This window comes from Carya illinoinensis, chromosome 1 (genome assembly GCF_018687715.1).
Source record: "Carya illinoinensis cultivar Pawnee chromosome 1, C.illinoinensisPawnee_v1, whole genome shotgun sequence".
NCBI lineage: Eukaryota > Viridiplantae > Streptophyta > Magnoliopsida > Fagales > Juglandaceae > Carya > Carya illinoinensis.
The window spans coordinates 47565221-47577450 of record NC_056752.1 but is presented as its reverse complement, the minus strand read 5'-3'; the positions used below and the strand labels follow the sequence as shown (position 1 = coordinate 47577450).

Here is a 12230-nt window from a genome sequence, read left to right as displayed (position 1 = left end):
AGGTAGCCCATCAACCTTAAACGCTTAAATCTAAAGCTAAAGTAAAGAAACATTCACATTCAGAAGTGTGGTCAGGTAATTGTATCTTTCTTGGCGAGCACTTATGGCATATATCACACATTAATAATAAAGTAAATTATTATATGTCACTTTTTTTCTGACAATTATTTTTTAAATTTTTTTAAAGAATATGATATTGGAATATCAGATATTTATAGCATAAAATAAAAATGTATACGAGCGATGTTACATATATCGAAATATGTAGTCCAAATTCTTATCGAATCAATTTTTTTTTCTTTTTGATTTTTTCGATTTATTTTTTTATATTCTTAAATATTTTTTTAAAAATAAAAAAAATTATAACATTATTAAAATAAATTTACTTATATTACTAAGTAAAAAAAAAATATATTCGATAGTTTTTTGGCTCCCGAATTGGGGAGCTAGCATTTCTGAATATATACACACTATAATGGTATAAGATCCATTAACAAGGCCAGCAGTCATAGTCAATAGGATTATTTGACAGTAATCCCCCCTTATCCCTTCCTCCCTCTCAGGCGTCGGGTCTCGACTGTCCTATGTCCAGTCGGACTAGGTGGGCCCCACTTCTTCTTTCCGTCGAATCAGTGGCGCTCATCTCTACTGTCTATATATAGTCCACCCCCCACTTTCCCCACAGGTTAGACGTCCCCTATAGAGAGAAGAAACCCAGGCTCTCCTACGTACATGCTCGGGTTCTCACTTCTCTCCACGGTCGAGACTTCTATTTCCCCGCAGCGCAAACCCTAGTGAGCAGTAAAAGAATGAAAATTGATTAGATGGCTCAACTACTTCTGAACTCGGATTCTATCAACATGGAACCTGCAGTCCCGGATTCTTCCCTGTCGTCTTTGTCTCCCTCCGATCCATCTCTGTCCCGTAACGTTTCGTTCAGCCGACTCAACGCCCAGGCCCCCGAGTTCGTCCCTATCACTCTGCCTTCCACTCAACCCCCCCGTATCCTTGTCCCTCCTCCTCCTCCTCCTCCTCCTCCTACCCCGCCGTCGTTTCATGTACCGATTCACGGCCACGTGATCCCCGTTCATCACCATCATTCTCCTCACCACGTTCCGGTTCAGTACCATCCTCATCCTCATCATCAGTACTATGCCGGTGGCTGTGTCTTTGGCGGAGAGCAAGAAGTGGCAGTCCATCACCACCAAGCTCAGATCGTGTCGGATCACGGTCCCACTTCGTCCTCGAAAAGTAAGCTCTCTGAGGACTCTACTCAGAAGATCTTGAATCAGGTGACGTGAAGTTTCACTGATCTGAGGATTCAGAACCAACTTCGAACTGCTTTTTAATTCTTTTTAGTTCTTTTAATATTTGTTATTTTCGATTCGTCTTTCGGTATATTATCTTGTTTTCATTCTACTCCTTTTTTTATGGAGAGGAGAAAAGGTAATACTGCGTGGGTGGTATATTTGAATGGAATTGCTTAAAACTTCCTTGAAAGTGCAATTTCTATCTCAGTTTTTGGTGACACTCTGGTATATAATTTAAATAGTTGAAATGCTACATATATTTTCTATCACCTTGGTTCGGATCTTGCCTTTTGACCGTTCTGTATGACATATCAATCTGTAGGTGGAGTATTATTTCAGTGATCTAAACTTGGCTACAACTGACCATTTGATGAGGTTCATTAACAAAGATCCTGAAGGATTTGGTAATTACTTTATTCTAGTTGTAGTCGTCTATCATACAGTTGGAATCGTTTGCTTGAAACCCCATTGTACACTTGCTCCGCTTTCTACGGCACAAATGATTTCTTCCATAATACCTGCTCAATAGCAACTGCTGCGTCTTAATAGTCTTGCAAGTTGCAAACGCCAATACCCTCAAAATCATGTTCGCATTTTTAATTCTCCTGTTTCTGGTGAAGTTACTGTAACGGGGTATTAATCTATGTGAAGTTTGCTTAACTCTTACTGTTTTGGAAGTCAACCAACCATTTGAAATTCCTTCTAGTAATCTCTCTCTCTATATACAGTGCCTATATCTGTTGTTGCATCTTTCAAGAAGATCAAGGCTCTCATCAGTAGTCATTCCCAGCTGGCGATTGTCTTGCGGAACTCGTCGAAGCTTGTGAGTTTCTCCGCACCCACTTGCTTCATATACTTCACTTTTATCTGTACACTCTTGCTTCACATACGTCACTTTTATTTATGCTGCATATCATTCTCTTTTTCTAATATTTTCCTCATGCTCTGCAGGTAGTTAGTGATGATGGAAAGAAAGTTAAACGCCAGCATTCCTTGACTGAGTTGGATATGGAGGAGTTGCAAGTTGGTTATCTTTTCTATGTTGTTTCATATGATTTTACCTTATTTTTGGGGTTTAACTGGGCAAAGATATGTTGCGTTTGCACGGTCTCCGGAGTTCCCTGTCAAAAAAAATGAACTTACTTCTTGTCATTAAAGATGGCTAACTTCTTTGTTCATGATATTCTTCTATTCCCTTTAAGGCAAGCATTTTCTGAATGATTGTTTTCTAAACTTGCATGTAATTCATTAAATGTATAATTTGATGCTAGATCTTAAATTTCCCAAGAACTGAGCTTTGTTGTCATTTACTATTATTATTATTATTATTATTATTATTATTATTATTATCATCATCATCATCATCTAATACTCATTTTCATTGTCAGTCTCGCATAGTTGTTGCTGAAAACTTGCCTGAAGATCATTGCCACCAAAACCTAATGAAGGTTTTTTCAGCTGTGGGAAGGTACCAAGAACACTTCTACTAGAAAAATGTTAAAATCCAATCCCTTGCTTGTGGAAAATTTTCGTCAGTAGTAAAATTAGAATGTATTGACTTTTCCTTTGGTAGTGTGAAGACAATTCGTACCTGTCAGCCTCAAACCTCCAATGGCGGAGCTTCTTCTGCACCCAGATCAGGAAAATCTGATGGTATGCATTTCACTAACAAGGTAAGCATGCAAGCAGACACACTGCCTTTGAGAAAGTTATTTTTGATGGTTCTATTGTTAAGTTTGTAATATTTCCTAACCCTTAGGGGTTGGCTCAAGTGGTAAAGGCCTTGTGCTTGGGGGTATGCTCCCTCCAGGTCTAAATCTCAAATCCCCTTGGGTGCAAATAATCTCTAAGGGCAATCGAATTAGGGGATTTTTTCATTGAATTTCCTGAGATGCACCTGTGAAAAACTCCTTACTGTGGGCCTGTGCACCCCTGAGATTAGTTAGGATGCCGTTTCTAGACACCTGGTGCTAATAAAAAAAAAAAAAGTTTGTAGTATGTCCTCATTAACTTTTAGTGGGTTAGTCAGAAATTGTATTTGTTTTTGGCTTTGACTACATTGATGCCATTTCCTAACAAATATAAATATCATGGAGGCACTATCATAGCCTTAGTAATTGCTACTAACACGGCACATGGTGGACTTTGAAAGATGGAGCTACGATTATGCATGTCTCTATAAATTCCTTAAAAAGAAAGGTAAGAAAAATAGAAAATCCCAATGTTATTGTACATTGGTTATGCTAATGTAATTATTAGGGTCTGTTTGGCAACACGATTGTTTTTAAGTATTCTTAGATATTTCCTTGCCAAAAATACTCAAAACACAAAATTTTTCAATTCCAAATCTTCAAATTTTTCATATAATTACTACCTAATCATTACAACTTTTCCAAATTTCAAAAAAAAAAAGAAAAAAACTACTTTTTCAAATTTAAAAAAAAAAAAAGTAAAATTAAAAAATTATATTAAAAAAAAAATTATATTCAAACAATTTTTTAACTTTATAATATTTTTATTCAATTTTTTTTTTCTCATTCCCAAAATCTAATAAAACATCTTAATTCAAAATCATTTTACTACTATTCACAGCTATACTGAGATATTCTAAGTATCCAAGCGGGTCCTTGTAGAAATGTCTTCTCTTGCCAATTGTCATACACGATCACTAGTGTTGAATGAATCGAAGTCGTTGGAGGAACCTATGATAATTTACTATAGACTATCATCTAAAGTTAAGATTTTAAGATAGCACACTCGATGAAGTAATTTGGCATTAGTGCAGTTCCAATTTTGATTTTATTAAATCAATAATCAATTGAATGTGAAAGTCTAATAAATACGTGACCCTTTGTTTTATATGTAGTGGCATGCTTTTGTGGAATATGAATCTGTTGAGCTGGCTGAGAAAGCAGTGAGTATTCTTGTTTTCTGATATATGAAAGTAATATCTCCTCTTTGCTTGTTATACACGTGTCTAAATCCTATTTTTGCAGGTTGCAGAGCTAAATGATGAGGGGAACTGGAGGAGTGGCCTGAGGGTCCGCTTAATGCATAGATGCACTGTATGTGTCAATATCGAATTATTTTTCTTCTTTGTTCTTTGTTTGTGAGTCAGTGATGGTGTATTCACTAATACACTCCAAAAGGTAGAAAATAAGTAAATAAATATTACGATGTAAAACTAAAACAAAAGTAATTGTTAACAAATAAAAAATAGCCGGCCAGTTTATTGGCAAAAAGAATTTCCTTCTCAACCTGAATACCTTCTGGAATAAATGTATGATTTAATTCAAACATTAAGATCCAGGAATTGAACAAGAGGAGTGACCAAGTGTGGGCATGTGTATGAATGAATACATGAAAATCCGACACTGTATATGCAATCTTGGTTGGTCCCAAAATCTAGAGTATGTTCCTGTAGTTTCTGGTGCAGTTGTTTTAGTTGGAAACAATTCTAGGTCAAGTTTGATAGAGCCTGTTTGATGTCTATGCTAATTTCAATTTATCCAATTCCTGAAATAGTCCATTGATGCTTCTTTTCAAAAATTTTCCATTCCCAGTCAAAACCTTCTTCAGTGCGAGGGAAGAAGGGGCATGATGGGGAAGTGAACTTTGAGGGAGATGATACTTCTACAGATGATCAGCAGCAAAACGAGATAAAATTGGAGTTTAATGACCAACAGTCTGATGTCCATTTGCATGAACATACAGTAAGTGCCAATGAATTAGCCAAAAACAGTTTTAGTTATTACAGTACTTTTTTATTCTTCTCAATTATTCGGTTTAGGGAGAGGAGCACGCTCATGAGAAGGATGGTGGGCAGAAGAGAAGTCGTAGCCGTGGCCGAGGCAAGGGACGCGGGCGGGGTCAATACCACCACCATACTGTCAACAATCGTGTAAATCATGTGGGAACAACGCCTTCAAATAGTACAATCAATATTGAGCCACCAACTGTAGCCAAGCAACCTCCTGGGCCTCGAATGCCAGATGGCACAAAAGGATTTGCAATGGGACGTGGAAAGCCAGTTGCTGTGAATAATGCTTGATTACTTGGCATTCTACATATTTTTTTAAGCAGTGTTTGCTAGTATCTGTGCCTGCAAGTGTATGCTTGGGAGGAGAACTGTCTGTCTTCTCCCGTGGCGTTGGTGCATTGATGGCAGGGTTTTACAAGGGCTTTCTATCGTTTGTACTCTCAAAGTGGGTGGTCAAGTGAGCAGTATAAGTATAATGCTTCCGTCTGTTTATGTAATCCAGCACGGATGATGATGGTTATGATATGATACGAAATAGTCTTCATTTTTCCCTTCCTTTTGTTTTTTTTTTCTTTAAATGTATAGAGGGGGGATAAATAGCGGGGGTGTCACCAATACCGTATAGGTAAGTGTGAGTGGACAAATGACATTGCAATGTAGAACTGACTGTTCATTATGTACCTCTCTTTGTCCGTCTCTCTGTAGCCTCACCTCTTGGATTCTGATTTTTAAAAGCAGTTCTCCAGTGTACCTAATCGTGGAACCCAAAACAAATTCGAGTGCTCCACTATAGTAGGAACATATATGGTTTTGGTTGGTGTTAGGACCATATTTTGTAAAAGCTCCATAAACATCGATTCAAGTTTTCCTAACTTCAGCGACTGTATTTTGAATAGCTTGAGAGATCTATTACAATGCATGAAAGATAAGATGTGTTTGGATATTTATGTGATCTGCTTTTTCGGATGATGTTATAATGCCTATGTATTGCTTGTCACACAGTGAATTGGATCACGCAATTCTAGTACTGAGTTAGAAAAGATATTTAATTTGCAAGGTATTTAGTCTTGAAGAATGATAATTACAGTTATAAAAGTATCATGCAATTATTAAAATAAATAAATAGAAATTCGTCTACGAGTACATGTGGGGCTGGTTAAGATTTAATACCACTTGCCTCATCAATTAAAGACAGCAACTGGCCTATTAATTTAGGTTTTTTATTTTTATTTTTTCAAAGACTAAAAGGGCAGGTGGGATCACCTCCCTGGACATGACAAATGAGCCCCTTCTATTAATTTAGTTGGTTGTGCATGTGCTAATAAAGCTAAGTTATAAATTTTCCAATTTTAAATGAGACTTGTATAAATTCAAATTTTAAAATTTGATTTTTCTTATAATTATTGATGTACTAAAATAAATTAAGAATATACAAGATGAGATGAAAACCACAACAATAATTTTATTATAGTCTGACGAATCAAGTAAATTATTTTGGGTTCATATTTTTTTACTAAGTTGTTGCCAAAAAAATACAAATTAAATTGGTAACTGGTAAGTAAGCAGAATAATTCAATAGTCAGCCATATTAAGTATGTTGGATGAAAATTTTCTTCCTCTCTGTTTCCTTTATTGGAAAACATGCATCTGATTTGGAAAGGGAAATGAAATCTGAATTATCGAAGCAAAGCAAATGAGTCATACATTCTCTATCTACATTTCCGCCACAAAAAATCATGCAAAGCATACAAAACATCTAAATTAATAAAAATAAGAATGCAATGTGTTCCAAACTCACCCACTTTCTCTTTCTATCTCTTCCCCACCGATTCCACCGATTCACAGGTGATTTAATTTTCAGATACAGAGCATACAAAGAAGTAGAGCAACTGTGCCGAGCCCCAACCACATGGCACAACAACCTCCACCAATACCAATACCACTACCACCTCCACCACCGCCGCCGACCAAACCCAAGTTCTCCTTCCCTGAGAGGCCGCCCATAAGAGTAACGTCCGAGTTTGATAGCGACAGTTCCATTTTCTTTCACAAGATCTCTTGCAAGTTCCTCAACACCCTCGCCAAGCTCAAGTTCTCCTTCCAAAACGACACTAATGGTGATATAATCGAACCTCAAGTCAGCTTCATCTCCAAGCACCTCTCCATCCACTATGATGTCGAGGACCAGAATGCCCTTCTCAAGGCCTCCCTCGAGGTTGGCCCCAGGTTGCAGCTCAGAGCTGCCCATGATGTCAAGGTCCAAAAACACTCCCTCCTCCCAAAGTGGACTTTGGTTTTCTGGAATGTTGGGTGGTTTTGGGGGATGGGTTTTGTTTCTTTTTAAGTCATTCTGATGAAACTCTTAAAAAGTTTGATGCTTGGTTGGGTTTTACTTGACTCTACTATCTTACCCGAGACGGTAAAGTCTTTATTGTGTGGTTTTGAGATGTGTATTTTGTTTAGTTTTAAGATTCAATTCTTCTCGCAATTGAATTTGGTGTGACTAAGGTTTGTTTTAGACGCTGACTATTCATATTTATTGAAAATGTGGAGATATCTATTTCTTACCTACTGTTCTACGTGCTAGGGATCTGGTTATGATTTGATTGAAAATTATTGTTCAGTTTAAGAGCTTCTTCATATTTAACGCGAATGTCATGTCCCGGGCTTTCAAGTTTAAACCTTGGTTTTTCCCTTTTTTGTGAGGATTTTTCATATTTTATATGAGAGAAACATATGCGTGATATTTATTACTGTTGTTCCATGTAATGCTTCTTCGGCTGAATTTGGTTCGTTTTTCTAGGATTCTGTAATTTATGTAAACCATTTCTGAGTTTTGTGATATTTTTTAAACATGTCGTACACTTCCAGGCACAACAAGGAGAGCTTTCGATGGTTGCAAACCTTGCCGATCCCGGCTATGCATTGGAATTGTCATCTCTAGTTCCAGTTGTTGCTATGGTGAGTATGATCCTTAGCAAAACTTGCGGTCTCTTCTCATTTTAATTTTTAGCCATGTTTTGAAGTGTTGGTGCTGTGGGGGCGTTGATTACCTTCGTAATTCTACAGCCTAGAGCAACTCTTAAATTTCCCCTCGGTGAAGTATCGGTTGAGGAAAGAGAAGATGAGGAAGTAAAGAGAACATTGTCTATAAATGGGATTCTAAAAAGCCAGATTCTGAATGGACTCTGCACGGCTCAATTCAGGGATGAAGAGTTGAAACTAAGATACTCCTACAAGGTTTGCATTTCGTTTAATTCATTTGACTTTATTTACAAATTCCATGTGATACAAGTGCCTGGTGGTTAGAAGTGCGATATTCTGCGTCTCTTCTGAATAATGGAGCAGTTGTTTGAATTTAGGTCTCTGTTTATTTTTCCATCTTTTCCTTGTTTCCATTTTTCGGACCATGTTATTGAACTTTTGAACGTACTGCAGGATGAGCAAATGTCATATATCCCAAGCATCTCACTACCTTCAAATGCATTGTCATTTGCATTCAAGCGTCAGTTTGGTCCTTCAGACAAATTGAGGTTAGAACTTAAGACTCTCTCTCTCTCTCTTGTCATCTAGTTACTAAAAACTTTTCCCTCTGTGGCTCATGCCTTTGGTCTCATTAACAGCTAGACAAGTACTCTTCTAGTTTTCTTACTTTTCTCAAAAAAAGTACTCTTCTAGTTTTGGCGGTTGGCGGTTTTATTTTGCTGGGTTTTTTGGTTGGTTGGTTTGTTCTGCCATGGAATTCCTCCGCCACGAGTGAGGATTTCTTTAATAAAGTTTTGGAGGTGCCGTCCTCCTTCAAAAAAAAAAAAAGGTACTCTTCTAGTTTAATTTTATCCGTTGTAACTGAATCCTCACACTAGGTGCACAATTATATACCTGGATACAAAAAAAACATCTAACTAATATGCTAGCAATCAAGCTGATAAGATGGTGCTTATGTTGGAATACTGTATAAAATCTTCATATTCTAATTTTAGTAAGTATGCATCTCATAAAGGGGTTGATAACTCTCAAAATCTCTAGCACCCAGAGCCCATCAAGGAATTGCCCATATATGGCAACTGTCCACTACAAGTTAGAAATACAAAATCTTTTAGGGCATTGGAGAATGCTTGCAGGTTTTTTACTGTATTGCTCATTGGACTTTATTTTTTTTTACTGTTCTTCTACTTCATCCAAATATTTCCGGCTTGATTGTAAAAATTGTTATTTATTCTGATAAATGGCCAGCTACTTTTACAATTTTGATTCCAACTTCTGGAGTGCGGTGTACAAGCACAAATATGACAAGGACTTCAAGTTTAAAGCTGGTTATGATTCAGAGGTGCGCCTTGGTTGGGCTTCTCTTTGGGTAAGTGCCTTTTTTTCTCTACTGGAAAATAGGAATTAATTAAAATAACAAGTACAAAAGGTGAGAGAGGGAACCTCAACAAACACCCAATCCATATAACACAGCAAAGAAATAAAAATTGATAAATCTGGAAATGGCTTGTTGTTCCAGTCTCATTTTTCTTGGTCTAATGCCTAGATAAAATCACCACCAAAGCAATTTTTGAGATAGTTCAGAGTTGGACTACTGCAAAGTACATTCAGTAGAAGACCAAACTGAGGAGCTGTTGAAACCCAGTCCCACATTGCAGTTAAGAGCATGGAGCTCGTGAAAATAGGAAAGGCAAAAGTCCTGCAGTAGAGCACGGTGGCATGTGGAAACCACCCGTGCCTGTGACTTTCACAGTGGCCAAAAGATTAATCCGATTGGTGGAATTGGTGGACCGGACACAAGGAGACTTTCAGCAAAGCACATGGGTGGCAGTTGGTTGCGGATCTGAGTTTTAAAGCTTCATAAAAAAGAGAAAATAAGAAAACAAAAGGAGAAATGGAATAAAAAAAAAAAAACAAGGTCAGTAGACAAACATGTGATCAGCCAAAATAGGCTGGCATCCAAAATAGAGGTTGAAAGAGGCTTAGGAAGGGCAGCATGTGACGGTCATGCATTGGCAGAATGGGTGGTGAGTGGCATGGAAATGGCAAGCAGTGGCAGAGCTGATGATGGGGTGTATGTAGGCTATTGGTGGGTGGGCCATCGTGTATCTAGCCTCTAAATTGTGTACCAAAATGGGGAAAATTAGAGAATAAGAAGAGAAAAGGCAATGGAGAGGAAGGAGGAGAAAGACGAAAGGGGGGGGGGGGGGGGGGGGGAATAGAGGAGAAAACGGAGTGGAGATTGGACAGGAGTGGCAGAAGGGAACTACAAAAAGGAAAGAGAAAACTACGGAAAAAAATGGGGGAAAAAAAGCAAGGTGACGGGATTGGTTCGAGGAGAGTAGGCTTCTCCCTTCCTCTGTCCAGATACTGTTGAGGGGTGGAAGGTTTCAGCTGGAGGGAGAAGGGGAGGTTTTCAACCTTTCAGAGAATGGGTCTAATATAATCTTGTGCCTTACTTTTCTTTTGTTGGGACATGACCTCAATAGTCACTATTACACTATGTTTAGTACAAGGACTGGTAAATGGGTGGGATAGGGGAGGTGGAGATCCCTCTATATTTCTTTCCTCTCAAAAATATGGATTTCACCTTCCCTCCTCTCCCTCCAGACATAGTGTTGGGATCTTGGACTCGCAGATATTTTTCTGATGTTTTTTGATCATTGGGTTATTTAAGTACCCATAAAAAGAAAGCTTTATGGTTGGTTGAGACTGTCTTTTATTTGGGTGCTCATAAAGATACTTGGACGAACCTATTGAAAAAGGATACTAAAATGATCAAAAGACATCAGTAACTTGTCTATCAATTCTGATGTAAAGCTCTAGCTTTCTATCAAAACTGTCTTTCCTTTGGTTACTAGCTCATAACAAAGTTAGACAGCTTTATACTTGTATAAAAAACAAAGTTGGACAGCTTTCAACATTTTTACTGTATCCATCACTGAAAGCTATCAAAGCAGAGTTTTGGGAATGCGTAGGAAGTACCTAGAAGCAAAGTATCTATCAATTTTGCAGCCGTGGATCAATTGTTAAAATTTGCTGGAAATTCGTAAGTTTTCTTTGGAAATTGTACCTCACTTTTTTCATGGACTCATAATGATCTGGTTTCAGGTTGGAGATGAAGGTGGTAAAGCAAAGACAGCTCCACTGAAGATGAAAGTGCAATTCATGCTCCAGGTGCCACAAGATGACATTAAATCTTCGGCCTTAATGTTCCGGGTCAAAAAGAGATGGGACATATGACTGTCTCTTGTGGTCTCTTTCCCTTTCTTATATACATTAGATGTTGGATCTGCATGGTAAATAAGTTTTGTTTTCCTTTCTGACATATTATATGTTCTTCTAAACTGTAGTGCAGTATTGGCACACTGCCGTTGTAATGATGCTGATTGCTAATTTGCTACATAATGAACATCGATTGGTTGTTTCGTCTTCTAAAATGATATTTTTAGTAGTCATCACGAAACCCAAAGATAGGAGAATCTTAACCACTGAGAAAGGCCATCTCCTGTTTCAATGATGTTCATTGCTAATTTTCGCCCTTCTGAAAATATCGATTTTGCAGCATTATGTGTGGGCATATTTGTAAAGCTTTATCAGCAATCAAGAGTTTATAATATTTGTACTCTGCTTTGGTTAATAACATTGCTCAGGATGTCAGCCTAGTCAAAGTGAAAGACAGAGTAGAGTGTGCCTGATAAGGTTCCACTCTCACATGCAGCATTATTTAGCATATCCGAGACTTGTGATTTAGCAATAAACCTTTATGGATCCTGTCTTCTTATTCATGTTATGTATCCTTCATTGAGCTTAGTAATTGAAACCGGTTGTCCAAAGAGCCAAGGCCATGATGGGGGGGATGCCTCCCAACTGGGTCAAGCGCGTACCCAGCTTTGAATAACATAACATCATAGGAATTAATCGACGATGCTACTGTTTTCGTTTTATGTGTCATCCTCAATTCTTCAGAGAAAGATGAACTGTGGTGGCTTTGCAATCTTTATGATATTCTATCTTCTGTACGGTACCCGTGCATTTGAGAAAGAAAAGTGAAAGGTGTTCGTTGTCGCCCACCACCGGCCAATAGATTAGATAACAGTATTAATATCTAGGTTGCTGAAGTACTATTGATGTCGAATCTAGTCAAATGTCAACTAACTGTCGTGTGAGAATCC

General features: G+C 37.8%; 2 protein-coding genes across 3 annotated transcripts; both read left to right on the top strand.

Annotated features, from left to right (window-relative positions):
* Window positions 1–664: 664 nt before the first annotated feature.
* Window positions 665–5825, top strand: LOC122278744 (la-related protein 6B-like). Of its 2 annotated transcripts, none has more exons than XM_043088938.1 (10): window positions 665–1292; window positions 1633–1714; window positions 2039–2133; window positions 2262–2333; window positions 2699–2778; window positions 2884–2983; window positions 4177–4224; window positions 4307–4375; window positions 4874–5023; window positions 5101–5825. In XM_043088938.1, exons 1-10 carry the CDS (start codon window positions 825–827, stop codon window positions 5359–5361), a joined length of 1425 nt encoding a protein of 474 aa, XP_042944872.1. In that variant the 5' UTR covers window positions 665–824; the 3' UTR covers window positions 5362–5825. The 2 variants fall into 2 exon arrangements, with proteins under 2 accessions (XP_042944872.1, XP_042944879.1); XM_043088945.1 differs by having other exon boundaries at window positions 1008–1251.
* Window positions 5826–6840: 1015 nt separating this feature from the next.
* Window positions 6841–11495, top strand: LOC122278738 (outer envelope pore protein 37, chloroplastic-like). The gene is made up of 6 exons (XM_043088925.1): window positions 6841–7327; window positions 7942–8031; window positions 8140–8310; window positions 8509–8603; window positions 9304–9424; window positions 11167–11495. Exons 1-6 carry the CDS (start codon window positions 6980–6982, stop codon window positions 11296–11298), a joined length of 957 nt encoding a protein of 318 aa, XP_042944859.1. The 5' UTR covers window positions 6841–6979; the 3' UTR covers window positions 11299–11495.
* The last annotated feature ends 735 nt before the right edge of the window (window positions 11496–12230 follow it).

Coding starts and splice junctions, on each gene's coding strand:
- LOC122278744 (XM_043088938.1), top strand. CDS start 825: ATGGCTCAACTACTTCTGAACTCGGATTCTATCAACATGGAACCTGCA. Junction 2,779..2,883: donor GTTTTTTCAGCTGTGGGAAG/GTACCAAGAACA, acceptor TTCCTTTGGTAG/TGTGAAGACAATTCGTACCT. Junction 2,984..4,176: donor GTATGCATTTCACTAACAAG/GTAAGCATGCAA, acceptor TTTTATATGTAG/TGGCATGCTTTTGTGGAATA.
- LOC122278738 (XM_043088925.1), top strand. CDS start 6,980: ATGGCACAACAACCTCCACCAATACCAATACCACTACCACCTCCACCA. Junction 8,032..8,139: donor TAGTTCCAGTTGTTGCTATG/GTGAGTATGATC, acceptor GTAATTCTACAG/CCTAGAGCAACTCTTAAATT. Junction 8,604..9,303: donor GGTCCTTCAGACAAATTGAG/GTTAGAACTTAA, acceptor ATAAATGGCCAG/CTACTTTTACAATTTTGATT.